This window comes from Aplysia californica, unplaced genomic scaffold (assembly GCF_000002075.1).
Source record: "Aplysia californica isolate F4 #8 unplaced genomic scaffold, AplCal3.0 scaffold00035, whole genome shotgun sequence".
Lineage (NCBI taxonomy): Eukaryota > Metazoa > Mollusca > Gastropoda > Aplysiida > Aplysiidae > Aplysia > Aplysia californica.
Window position 1 is genome coordinate 1,613,955 of NW_004797305.1, and position 13,909 is coordinate 1,627,863.

At 40.0% G+C, this 13,909-nt stretch overlaps 1 protein-coding gene across 3 annotated transcripts in view; it reads left to right on the top strand.

The window, feature by feature from the left end:
* LOC101849523 (formin-like protein) overlaps window positions 1-13,909 on the top strand; it is a 66,596-nt gene that overhangs the window by 35,135 nt on the left and 17,552 nt on the right. For 2 of the 3 annotated variants that reach the window (XM_005091738.3, XM_005091739.3), the window contains 7 exons: window positions 3,205-3,222; window positions 10,266-10,345; window positions 10,765-10,848; window positions 11,356-11,554; window positions 12,231-12,307; window positions 12,928-13,021; window positions 13,759-13,836. In XM_005091738.3, the coding sequence (XP_005091795.1) occupies window positions 3,205-3,222; window positions 10,266-10,345; window positions 10,765-10,848; window positions 11,356-11,554; window positions 12,231-12,307; window positions 12,928-13,021; window positions 13,759-13,836 (630 nt within the window). The remainder of the gene's footprint in view (window positions 1-3,204; window positions 3,223-10,265; window positions 10,346-10,764; window positions 10,849-11,355; window positions 11,555-12,230; window positions 12,308-12,927; window positions 13,022-13,758; window positions 13,837-13,909) is intronic. The other variant, XM_005091740.3, reaches the window with a different exon arrangement.

Genomic DNA, 13,909 nt, shown 5'->3' on the forward strand with positions numbered 1-13,909 from the left:
CTCTCTCTCTCTCTCTCTCTCTCTCTACCTACCTATTCACCTTTCTTTTTCGTCCTTTTTCTCATCCCCTCTCCCGTTATGTACTTCTCAAGGTCGTGCCCTGTTCGCTTGTCATCATTTTTTGTCATTCTGATGATCCAGATATTTGCTTGTTTTTGGGGCTGTTTTTCCCTGTTTGTTTTTAATGTTGATTTCTTCTTGATGTTCTCCTATTTGGTTTAACCCAAAAAAAGAAGAAAAGAGGGGAGGGGGGGGGGCGTACTGACTGGAAATGTCAGCTGTCACTGATGTAGCGTTCTTCCCTTTATGTGTAGGCTACTATTTCTCCCCCTGTTATGATGATGTCTGGTGCGCGTGATGTCAGGCAAAAGTTTGGCCAGCTTTCTCTTTCTTATCTGTTGTTAGTCTTCTACTGTGCATCCCCATCCCTGAACGTGCCCCTGCAAACGCATGCTCTGTCAGCTCGGTCAGTGCTTACGGGTGACGCATGCAACCTCTGGTAGTCGTTGTTGACTGTTGATTTGTACTGCTGCTGTTGTCAGAGGTTGTAATTTATTATTCTAGTCCAATTGTTTGTTTGTTCTGCAGAAGCGTATTGTAACTTCTAGCTGGCCTGTGGAGGTTTACAGTGTTGTCTTTCGGGGTTAAAACGCCGCGACTGCCGCGACTGTCGCGCCTGTAGTAACCGGCGTCCGTGGTGTAGCGATAAGGCGCTTCGCTGTCGGATCCAGAAGACCTGAGTTCGACTTTCGTGTCTGGGTTTTTTGGTTGTTGTTTTTTTGTTGTTGGGTACCCCGTCTGTCTTCTGAGCCATTGGTTCTCCCTGATCCCGGGTTGGCCTTGACAGGCATGGCCTCCTGAACAATCTAAATCTGAATGCTGCCAATGGCGCCTTAAAACACAAACTGTTTTTAAAAAAACCCAAAATGTATAAAATATTTTTGGTACACAATGATGGTGACTTGAATGTGAGATACCTTCCTCTATTGCTCTAATAGTTTGTAATGACATGAGAGAAGACGTACATGTAAAAAAAAACAACAGGTGTCAGAGTCTTCTGCTACTGTCTGGTAAGAGAAAACTGAGAAAACGTTGAACGTATCGAAGACCCCGACAGTTAACAGATGGCATAGTATCATGCTGGGCTGGCTAAAATGGCGACTCATGTTTGAATGTCCAAGAAGGCGTTCTTGAAATCCTGTTGTTTAGGGAGACTCTATAACTCTCTAAACCCGTGGATCAATCTTATCGGAGAATGGCGTTCGATTGAAAATCCTGTCTGGTTTTGAGTAAGCTCACTTTGCTGAAAGGAGTTATGAACTAGACTGTGTTCGGATGGTTGGAGAATGCCATTGGTAGGCCCTGTACTTCTTTACTTCCCCTCTATTGTTTCTGTCTTCTGTCTTTTTCTTTTCACACGCACTGAATTGCCGTTGTTGTGTCTACGTGCTTCTCTTGTCTCAAACAAACAAACAAACCAGACTGTGACACACGTGACAAAGATTAAATATGTTGATTACGGCTGGTTCTTTTCTATGCCATTTGTCGACTCCTGTAGGCTCCCGTGTCATCGCTGATTGCAGAAACGGGTAGAACGTGTCTACATGATACGTTTGTATGGACTCGCGGTCGCTTTCGTGTTTGTCTGTCCTACGGTACCAACTAATCACTCTGTCTCTCTGTCTCTCTCTCTCTCTCTGTCTGTCTCTGTCTCTGTCTCTGTCTCTATCTCTCTCTCCCCTTCTCCCTCTTTCTCTCTCTCTCTCTCTCTCTCTCTCTCTCTCTCTCTCTCTCTCTCTCTCTCTCTCTCCCCTTCTCCCTCTTTCTCTCTCTCCCTCATTCTCTCTCTGTGTCTCTCTGCGTGTGTGTGTAAGTTGAGATTTTTCCCAGTAGGGGGGCGGGGAAGGGGCTTATTTTCAGTGGGCCGGGTAATACCTCTTTTGTTTAAATCGTTATGTTTCAGCTGGCGCTGCATATAATGCATTTTGTCCACAGCTTCTATCTGTCGAGGTTGTACCTTATTGTGTCTCCCCAACCGGTCTCAAGTGTTACCTTTGTATATTGTGTGTGTGTGTGTGTGAGAGAGAGAGAGAGAGAACGAGAACGAGAGAGAGAGAGAGAGAGAGAGAGAGAGAGAGAGAGAGAGAGAGAGAGAGAGAGAGAGAGAGAGAGAGAGAGAGAGAGAGAGAGAGAGAGAGAGATTTACAGACCTAGAGAAATTGGGGAGATGAAGACATCGGACTTGCTGACACCTTCAAACTGTATTGCCTGGACATTGATTCGATGTTGTAGGATATTTGTTCGTTGGATGTACCTACAAGTGTTTCTCACTTTGACTTTGAACGTCATTTAAAAAAAAAAACTTCTCTCGAATGCTTTGCTTACGTCGATATGTTGTATCGTTATGTGAATGATGTGGCTTATATTTACTTTTCATATGATATTAGCGATATTTGATATTCAATGGTTTTTGTGTATTCGAATATCACCATATGAACTATTACCTGGTCTCAATTGTATCTTCTTCTTTTGTGTGTTTTATTACTCTGCAAAAATATAGAACTAGATCTATACTACACGTCAAATGTATAGGTGTTCTTTGTATGTATGAAAAATGTGCATTTTAGAATTTTGGCTTTTAAAAAATTATACACGGCGCAGCAGTATACTGGGTCTTGTTTCTAGGGTTTGGAAAGGGGGGGGGGGAGGAGTGTTTTGATAACTTAAAATTATAGTTTGGATTTAGTGTCCTGTTGTTAAAGAAATACTACTTGATGATATATGGTCTGTCTACCTATCTGTCTGTTCCAACTTATATCTACATGTCTAGATCATTTACATTGTTGCATATCTGGGAACTTTTTTTTGTCTTATAGCTTTTCCAAACAAAAATAGGGGGGGGGGATTTGTGGGCAGAAAATGTAGGAATTGTATTTTAGCGTTTTGTGACTTTTATCACATTTGCAATTAATAGAGTCAAGACAATTTTTAAATTGTATTTGTGTATTCATTGTATTACATATTTTGATACTGTTGTATAGTTTATTTTTATGTTCGCCAAGTGGTCTGTCTTGTTTAGTCCAAAACTATTTTGGTATGCCTTGAACTTTTTGTATTTTTAGATGCTGTTAATGAGAAGAAAATGCTTTTTAAAAATGATATTTTTTTGACATGGATATGATTACTTTTTTCATGGCTTCATAGATTCCAGTTCCATTCATCGTAAGTACCCACAGACCGGCGCTGCTCTTGTGTGATGTTATCTGTAGCATGTGGCTCGCCTCTTGTCGTAGCTAGGGTAACAACTGCAGCAGTGTCACTGGCCAGACCGTGGAGTCGATGCTGGCCACTAATCGCTAATGAAGCGCTTTTTAGATGAACTTCGTCCTGTTGTTTCACCTTTTTTCTTGTGTTTGTGTGTTATTGAGCGTTCACAGGCCTTAGCACGTGTGATAATATTTCTGTGCTATCAATTTTATGTGTGAAATGTTTTGATGTACTTTTGGAAAGGAAGGTTCAGCATTACTGCGACAAAGTACAGTCGAAGCTGTCTAAGACGGCCACCCGTTGTCGAGTAAAAATATGTCTGTCTTAGACAGGTGGTTGTCTTACACAGTCTCATTATAATGCGAAAAAATACGTTAGGGGGAGGGGGTGAAAAAAATGGCCTTTTGTACCGGTGATTATCTTAAACAGGTGGCCGTTAGGGCACGTTTGACTGTATTACAATGGGTCGTACTTTGTTATCAAGTGCTGCCCTCGTGTGTTGACTGTTCCTGCAAAATGATCATGTGATTTAAGTGACTGTAGTCACCCAGTGTCAAAGCTTCATCCCTCTTTAGACCCAGTTCTTCTGTTGTACTAGTATCACTGCAAGACTGCCAGCGTGTTTGCAATATTAATAATTGCACTCTTCCGTGTCCTAACATGCACGTTGACGATACCTCCATGTTGTTTTAGTTTGGACTGTGCTATATTACGATAATATTTCACTAGTTTTTGTATAAACATGCCTTTGTATGTCCTTGAAATTGTTGTCTTCCTTCCGGTGTTGTGTTCTTGCACTTTACTGTCACATCTTCAGGATTTTTTTTTTGGTTTGTTTGTTTGTTTTGTTTTGCTTACTCTGAGGCACGTGTCAGGCAATGTTGGAGTTGAACGAGTTCACTTAAGTGACACGAACGATTAATAATGCAAAAGACGGATACGCTTGCCAGCTACAAGGCCTACGAGATTTAAAGTAGCAGATGTACTCCCCAATGATAAGGTTCAGCTGTAATCTCTTCTGTTGCCATGGGTGCAGTTGACACCTCTCGCCCCACGAGTGTAGCCCAGAGTGGGACTTAACATTGCGAGGTTTCCTTTTAAGGTTTTAAGAGGTGGGCGAAGACTTTTTCCTCGTGTCCCGCTCGGCTTGGATTGGTAGGTGTGCGCAATGTCGAAGCTGCCCGCCTGCTAAATGGTCTGAATCGTTTTCATGAAGACGTAAAACATACAACTAAGTACAACTAACGACATAATCTGGTCCTTTCAGAGGTCAGCTCTTTGGATAATAAACGAATGCGCCATAGGTTCGAAGAGGGGGAAGGGGAGGGGGGTTATATGATTCCTGCATCAGAATAACTGAGTAACGGAGCTTGCGCATCGTTGCAAAAATGCTACTACTATGCAGAAAATGCACGGTGATCTCGTGTGTACTAGGGTCCCTGGATGCTCCACGGTTGTCGTGGGCTGTTTGACATACTGGGCTTGATGTCACCTCATAGAAAACTTTCTGTAGGACCTTTTGGTTGAGGTCAAGGAGCACTTTTTAAAAAAGCTTTAGCGTCTTAGAGCCAGAATGCGCTTTACTTTTCTTTATATGAAACTAGATGAAATGAGTTTTGGGATTAATGATGCCCCTTTGCAATCCCGGACCGGACATGAGACTGATTGCGTCTAGTTTGTCTAGTATCGTAATCTGTTTTCTCCTGAAATGTTTCACTATTTGTTCGTGTGTATTTGTGTGTGTGTGTGTGTGTGTGTGTGTGTGTGTGTGTATGTGTGTGTGTGTGTGCATTTGTGTGTGTGTGCATTTGTGTGTGTGCATTTGTGTGAGTGTGTGTGTGTGTATCTGTGCGTGTTTTATGTGTACAATATGTAGTTTCCATGGTATTTACGGAATGGTGTCTTTGCAACTTAATTGTGTTTGTTGTTCTTCATGCTACCTATTTTGTTGTGCTTGCAGTAAAGTCGTGTGTTTTTTGTGTGTGTTTTTTTTAAGGGGGGAGGGTGTCATCTTTACTAAATATTTTCATTCTTATTGTTTTATTACTTAGTTCAGGTGTATGAAGAAAAATATTTATTCTAACTCACAAAATAGTGACATAGAAGAAATCTAGACAGGTCACTGCACTTTTGTTATTTACTTAACCGTGTAGGTCAACATAATATTTTGAGCCAGGAGCTTTTTAGTCTTAGTTTCTCTTGCTTGTTTTACGAGCTAGTCAGGTAGACCCAGTTCGTTTTGCTTATCCGAGTCAGTCGAATTGAGTCGGAGCCAGTCAAATTTTTTCTCCATGAAGGGGAAAAGGGTACCATTTTAGCATAAAGCAAAGTGATCAAATCCTCCAAAATCAAACATGGCTGTTTGAGTGGTTAGTGTACAATCAAACTAAAAAATATAGTTTTTGGAGGATTTGATCAAATTATGCCAAAAGGACAGCTTTTGCCCCTCCATGAAGAACAATCCTGGCCGACCTCGACAGTGTAAAAAAAAAAAATCAAATTTATCAAACGGGCAATGCGCACGGTGTAGTAACTCACTGTGGCTACGTCTACGGTTACATTTATACTTTGTCCACATTGATGTCTTTGTACGATCTGACCAGTCGACATAACGGTCTCCCTCATACATAACCAGTAGCCAGCACCGGTGGGAGTTAGGCTCAAACTTTGCTATTTCCAATGGGCCGTAGTACAGAGTTTTACGTTTGATATGTCGCTTCCACTCAACATTTAAGGATAAAAAAAGCCCTTTTCATTTTAACATTTCATTGCTTTCTTCTCTGCCTTCATTATGGTGAGCGTTGTCTACATACCAGTTGCGACTGACCGCAGTTCTTTAGTGGGGTTTTTTTGGGGGGTTTTTTTTTGGGGGGGGGGAGGGGGGGTACAGCTAAAGAAAAAAAAAGAGAAAGAGAAATGGGCATGCCAAAGATGACTCGCATTTGTCAATGCACTTCTCATTGACTGGGCATGGGGCATACCCTTCGGCTTTTCATTATGACTGTGCACAAAGTAATCTTATTATTCCTGTAGTACATCGCTAGACCCAATAGCTTGTGCGTATTTGGCGGAAGAGCAGAGAAGACAAGAGACAGCACCCAACATGCCGTTGTGTGTGACGTGACTGTTCTCCGCAGTCATAGACTCGTCCTTGTCTGTGATTTGGACCGGCGTCTGTGGTACATGTATAGCGGTTGGGCGCTTCGCTGCCACACGCAGGAGACTCAAGTTCGATTCCCAAGTAGGGAGAATTGTATCGACTATCTCGGTCTTTCTGCTGGGATGTTGTATCCCTCTTAGCCTGGATTGGCCCTGATAAGCAGGGTCGGAAGCCCGCCCCCTAAACGATCTTCAAAATTGCTTCAATGGGTGACATGAATACAGCTCCATTGAAAAGAGGTCAAACTTAGTAAACCTCAGCCAACACCTCGTGCACGTGACGTGACTGATCTCCACAGTCACAGACTCAGTCTTGTCAGTTAATCAGCCCTGTTTGTGGAGCATCTTGCACTGGCGATATTAATCTTGTGTTTGTTTCCAGCAGGTTAAATATAGTGTTTTTAAACTGTACATAATTGTTGTTGTTTCTGTGAATGTAACTGAAACTCAGGGGGGAAAACGGCTTTAATCACATTAAAAGTATCGTGGACTACTGTCTTTCAGGTGTCTATATTTTGGACTACTGCCACCGTTTCCATGTGCGGCTGTTTAAAATATATCACCAGAATAGGCAAAGGCAAAAAAAAATTTTAAAAATATATGAACAAATGAATAATGAATTAATGGATTGTGACTAATTCTATTTCCCCCTTGTACTCTTCAATTGTTTCAACGTTTTACAAGTGCATGGCTTTCGTGGTCTCAACTGATGTGCCCTCCTAATTAATATAATTGTGATCTTTTTGCAACTCAGATGTTATCATTGAAATTTGTTAAGTCCATCGACTAAGTCATGGGACTTTTATGTTGGTAGACGAAGCGACAGGACTGTCTTTTTGGGGACTGTTAATCAAATAAACAGTGTAGTAAATAGCACCACTTCTTTAAAAAAGGATAGGAAGAATCAATTCAATCTATTCTTTTTTTTCCTACCCCCCCCCCTCCCCTGTCTCAGCCAGGTGATCTGAGATGAGTCCACGTGTTCTTTTTTAAATTATTTTTTAAAATAGATAAACTAAGTCGTGTCCAGAAGGGCATCGAACTATTCTGTTATATTTTGGGTCCTAATTCTTTTGGGGATTTGACAAAACACGTGGGAATTATAACATCCTGTACGGTAACTAAAGGACGTGGGCGGTCTTCTCGTTCGGATGGACAGAAGGGTTACACAGGCGTCTGAGGGGTAGCGGTTAAGCGTTTTAGCGTCGTAGACAGAAGATCTGAGTTCGGTTCCTGTGTGGGGAAGATTTTTATTCAGTATCTCTGTCTTTCTGCTGGGACGTTGTATCTCTCTCAGCCCGTGTTGGCCCTGGCAGGCACGGTCGAAGCCCACCTCCTAGAGCATCTAAATTGTGTCGATAGGGGCGTAAAAACATCTACAATTAAATTAAATCATGGTTGCCGTAAGTTGATGGAAGTAGTTTCCTTTGATCTGCTATAAACGTTTAGTCACGAGCTGTAGAGCTTAATACAAAAGTACAATCTAAGACGGCATCCGTTGTGGAGAAGGAAAGTGGTCGTCCTGGACAGATGACTGTCTTACACAATGCTATTTTAGTGTCAAAAATACGCAAGAGGAAGGAAATGGGAAGTGTGTGGTTGTCTTATACAAGTGGCCTTCAGAGTAGGTTTGACTATACTACAGTACTATGAGTTGACGAGGCAAAGGCGAGGAAGAGTAGGAGCAAGACCAGGGACCCGCGCCGTTGGAGTGGATGCAACCACTCCTACCCCACTCTCTCCCCGCAGCTGTGAGCACAAACTGTTGATGCGTCATAGAAGCGCTCGCTCGCTCACTCACTCACTTGCCGACTGGCGCTCGTTAGAACTCCTCGTCATAGGAATTGATCATTAATTGAGGGGAAATTTGCACACGTAGCGTGTGTCTTTGTGTGTGTGTGTGTGTGTGTGTGTGTGTGTGTGTGTGTGTGTGTGTGTGAGTGAGAGAGAGAGAGGGGGGGGGAGGGGAAGAATGTTTTTACGCTCCTGTCGACACAATTTAATCATTTTAAGGGGGCAGGCTGCTTTGGATATGTCTGGCCCAACCTGACCTTGCGGAGTTTTGTTTTATTTTTGAAAAAGGGGGGGGGGGGGAGAATAGTACACCTCGTGCTCACGCAAGTTCAGTCGAAACTAAGACGGCCATCCGTTGCCGAAAAGAAAAGTGGCGTCTTACGTAGTGTCATTATAATATGAAAAGTACCTTAGGAAGGAAATACAAAGTGGTCGTTGTACAGGTGTTTGTCTTATACAGGTGGTCGGTAGAACAGGTTCGACTGTTTAAATGTATTTTCCGGCACAGTCGAGCAGGTTTCTACATATTGTGCAGACAGAATAGATAGGATGGGTGTCGATCTTTCGGCCTTGGAGATGAGAACGTGAGCACAGTACACAAGTTTCAAAACCGCCTCAGCTGTTGCCTCGTACGTGCAGTTCTTATTGCTGTTGAATGCTCTCATTATGCAGCACGGAGGGAACACATCCGTTATCCTTTGTGCTCAAGGAGTCCACCCCTAACCCCCTGCCCCCTTCTTTAGAAAAAAAAAATCTTCCCTTCCCTCAAATCACACTCGCGGACCTTCAAAAACAATTATTTCTGTCCTTTAATATGTTTTTCTTCGACATATCGGTATGACATCCCTGGGTGGGCGGCATTTCACGTGTTACCTTTTTTTTTTCTTCTTAGAATATAGAGCTGCGAGCGCGAGTTATTTTATCCATGCTTGCTCTCTATTCTCGAGTTCTTCAAATTGGAAGAAAGGGTGCGGTTTGTTTGTTTTTTCTGGGGGGTGGGGGTGTATATCAGTCTCCCCCCATCATTTTTGATTTTGTAGATATACTTGTAAATAAATAAAAAAGCAAGGTGTTATTTTATTATGTCATTATTCTTAAGGTGATATGTTTTAGCTATCCTAAGTTTCACCGTAGCCGACTGCGTATGCTCGCCGCAAAGTACATGTGTTCCTTACCCCGTGGCAGTTTACTCAACAATCTTATGCTTTAGGTCCCTCTTTTGTTAGTAGAAAATGGACGCATAATGCATGTATAAAACAAAGACGTTGCCAAAAGTGTTGCCTTGACAAGAAATGCTCATGTGTCCACAATGTAACGTGACTGGGTTCAACTATGCTGGAACCTTCACCATTTTGTTGTTTCATTGTCGTTGGAAATTATGTGTGTGGTTATTTTCTGTCTTTTGAAAGTTTGATGATGGATGTCTTGTTTCTAATTGACTAATATTGTGATGTTTCTCACTATTGTGAAAAGCATGGTTGTCACTGTTTAAAGAAGAAACATGCATGTGTATTTTTTTTTAACACTCTGTATACAATTATGATTTATTTTAAAATGGTGTAATATATTACAGGGTTTTCTTTTCTGTTATCTGCCTTAGTGTTTCTTATCCTTCAGTGCGTTTCATCGCACAAGTACACATTAAAAAAAAAGAAAAGTTCTGTTTGTTTTGATAATGTTTAATTTTAAGTCCTGATTCATTCACAAATTAGATCTGTATCCTTATACATATTCAGCACTCATGTAGAATTGTCATTTTTGGACAGATATATAATTAATGACATTTTGCTGGTGTTGTATTTCATGAAGGCTTTTCAATTTGTAACTCATATGATCTCGTATCAGGGTGCATTAAATTTTTTGCTTATGATACCTATTTTGATCTGTTTTTGTGACATATTGACATTTATTTGATTTATGCACTGCAGTAGCACTCTCCATTTTTGAAGAAATCCATTTGTTCTTTCCATTTTCTAATGAAGACTTAACATATAATTCTGCTCAGATGTGATAACCGTGTCTTATTTTCTATTTTTTAAAACCAGAAACGCAAAATGCTTGGCGACTCAACCTCTACTCAAGTCCTCAGAGACCTGGAGATTTCACTTCGGACCAATCACATAGAGTGGGTTATTTTGGTTATGTAGTTCCAACTTGCTTGCTGTGTTTTTTTTACAGCATTGATAAATTGTATTCTGCAAGACAGAACACTCCTCGCATTCGAAAAATAATAATAATGTGTTCAACATTGCAGATAGTGACCTATATATTATTTCATGCTGGATGCTGTTTTGATACTTTAAAAAAAAGAATTGTCATTACTCTAGTTTTTTTTAGTCTTTGTTGTTTATTTCATTTTCATACATGTTTTCTTTTTTTAATATTTTTAAAAAAAGAATATTTCCTATGTTTGAAAAGTTGAGATATGTATTTTGATAGAAACCATGCATTAGACTGTTGCATATCAACTTGGGTTTTTTTTTTTAAGCGACTCGTGACATGAGTTTGACATGTATTCATCATCACTGTTCTTTATGTTCTCAGATGGGTGCGTGAGTTTTTGAATGAAAGCAACAAAGGTCTAGATGTCCTAGTGGATTACCTGTCATTTTCGCAAGTGGTTATGAGGTAAGAAGTTCATTGGAAAAATGAATCCCATGTTAGCCCACTGTATTGTATGGGGCTGATTGCTGGGCAGGTTAAGCTGAGATATTTTTAAAAGAAATGTTCGTCTGCCTTCCCATCCAGCTTCTAAATAAGTCATGACCTGACAGAGAGTACAAACAAGAAGATTACTTCTTGTCTTATGGAAGTTTTCATTGGCTCTAACAATTATTCGCACGTTTACAAATTTGTAATAATAATAATAATAATGGAAATTATTAAAGTTCTAGTAAAATTTTCATCCTCTGGCCAGGTTTTACTTAAAAAAACCTAGTTAAAATTCGGGGGGGGGGGGGGGGGGGGGGGAGGTGTTGTCAGTCCTGGGGGACATTTGTTTTTGCATGAGACTGTTTCAGGATTGAAGAGTTTCCTGAGGTTGTTTTTTGTTTTTAAATATATTTTTAGATTGTGCAATGTAGATAACAGCTGTGCAAACTTTGACTTGTGAAATGTTTACCTACCTACAATCAGGCGAGAGCAGCTCCTCAATAACGAAAAGACTGCCAGCCTAGACTCTGGGCTGAGCCGAAGTCCACGTCGCTACCTGAAGCGCTCCAACACGATTGGCTCACCGCGCAACAGCAAACATATCAACAAGCTGAACATGGGCGAGGCCCGGGACGACGTTCACGTCTGCATCATGTGTCTGCGCGCCATCATGAACCACCAGGTACCCAAGGGGTTTACTACTAGTCTACTCAGAGATTTATGATTTGATGGAGACACCGGCCTAATGCTGCAGATTCACGTATAGTAAAGGGTTTATATTGTTATGCTGCTGGCAATGCTTTAGTCTATTCGAGTTCACAGAACTTTATGATTATCAATGTTGGTTTCAATGTTCGGTCCTAGTGTTATTTTAGTGGCTTTCAGGATTTGTAAAGTTTCATCATAAGATTTGCTTTTGGTATCTGTTAATTAGTGGATGTTAAGAAATAGTCTTGTTGTTGTAATTGTGAAAGAATCATTGCTTTTACCAATTTTTTATTTTTTTTTAGATTGACTTACAAATTATTGATTCGGTTGGATTAGTTGATTAAACTATGAGGTTTATTTTTCTCTCTTGGTGAAGCTATGCTAGTAATGAGATTTGTATGTTATTTTATCTGTATTTTTGGACAAATTTTTGCAGTAAACAGCACATGCTGTTTATAGTTATTAACGTATTATTCTTTGTAACATTTAATGTAGATGTTTTCCTTGATTATTGATTATCAAGACATGGGGCTTAGTCTTCTAATTATCAGCATTATATTAATTTTTATTGGATATAGTTTTATTGAACCTGTGTTTTCACAGATCTACTCAGTTAAGATTTTTGATGGGTTTTTTTTCTCTTGTTTCAGTATGGTTTCAACCTTGTCATTGCTCATAAGGATGCAATCAACTGTATAGCTCTCAGTCTCAACCACAGAAGCTTAAGGTAAGTTCTCCTCCCATTTAACGGATGTGTTTGTTTGTTTGTTTTAGTAGAGGTTTTACGGCGCTCGCAACTGCATGGTCATATGAGCGCCAGAAGATTAGAGGTGTTACAAGAGAGTAACAAACACAAAAAAGAAGAAGGGGAGATAAGGACGACAGATATTTGATAGGAAAGAAGAAGCAAACCACACCAGAGCACCCGCCAACCACCCACACGGATGTGTAGTTTTCTTGAGAAATATATCTGGGTCTGTTAGTGTAGTTGTCATCATACGGTTCTTACTTTTAATCCTTTTTCTATAATCTTACTTAAATAAATAATAGGTATTGACCAATGAATATAAGCAGGGTGCATAACTGAAGGTTTTTTGGGTTGTTTTTTTTTACCGTATTGTCAAGGTTTGTAAGCTGTCCGTGAGTTTGATTACGTGGAGACCACAATTAAAATGACAGTAAAGGTCTAAAGCTATGGTAAAATACTGTGCATGAGTTTTGTTTGGAGACAAGAACAGTAATGTTGGGATTAGTATCTCTAGCCTTTTGCTTTCAAGGCTGATTAGACTGAACTTAACATTGACATGTTTTATGGTATTAATGTTTTGTTTTGTTTTGTCCCAACAGAACCAAAGCGCTGGTGTTGGAGTTGTTGGCAGCTGTATGTCTAGTCGCAGGAGGTCATGATATTATTCTCTCAGCATTTGACAACTTTAAGGAGGTATACCCTGTGTGGAGATGAAGTATATTATGTTGTATGCCTTTGATCAAAAAGCAAGACTTGTAAAATAAGGCTGAAATCATTTAAATCAGCCAGGTGGAATATTATAATGGGAGTCAGAATGATCCCGTCCTGCCCTTTTCCAGCAATTTTGTTTTTATTTTCAAACTGATTATTCACCTGGAGCCAGTATCATGTTCATAAGTATAATTTGGTCTGGGATTAACCTGTTTTATAGTTAAGAATTGGGTCGTTGTGAAGTGATTTGATCTAATTAATATAGATGTACGTGTGCCTTCGATGACATTTCTCAAAAAGATTTTCTGTGATCTATTTGACTTGTACCCTGTTTATCGGCAAATACATCAGCCTTGACTCATACAGATGTACTGTTTTCTCTGTATGTTAGTTTACTAATAGAGGTTTAGTCACAGCAAGCTTTTAAATCGCCATAATTTTGAATTTCCGTTCCATTTTGAAGTTTAAAAGACAAATGTTACTTTCAATAAATGGTATTGCTTTTTTTTTGGTTTTGTTTTTGGTATGCATTTTGTGCACCTGTGAATATATAAATATTGTGTGTGTTTGCCATTTATGAAATAGTTTAGGGCTACATGTACAAAATTGTGAACATCAGTTTGTAGACAGTCATTATTTTGTATTTTTTTGTTATTATTTTTTCCTCTGCATGGAATTTACTGCCATATATACTATTTCTCCTTGTAATTATTTTTCAGGTGTGTGGGGAGTTGCATAGGTTTGAGACTCTCATGGACTATTTCAAAAATTATGATGAATTCCACATAGATTTTATGGTGAGTATGAGGAATCTCTCTTTCTCTCTCTCTCTCTCTCTCTCTCTCTCTCTCTCTCTCTCTCTCTCTCTCT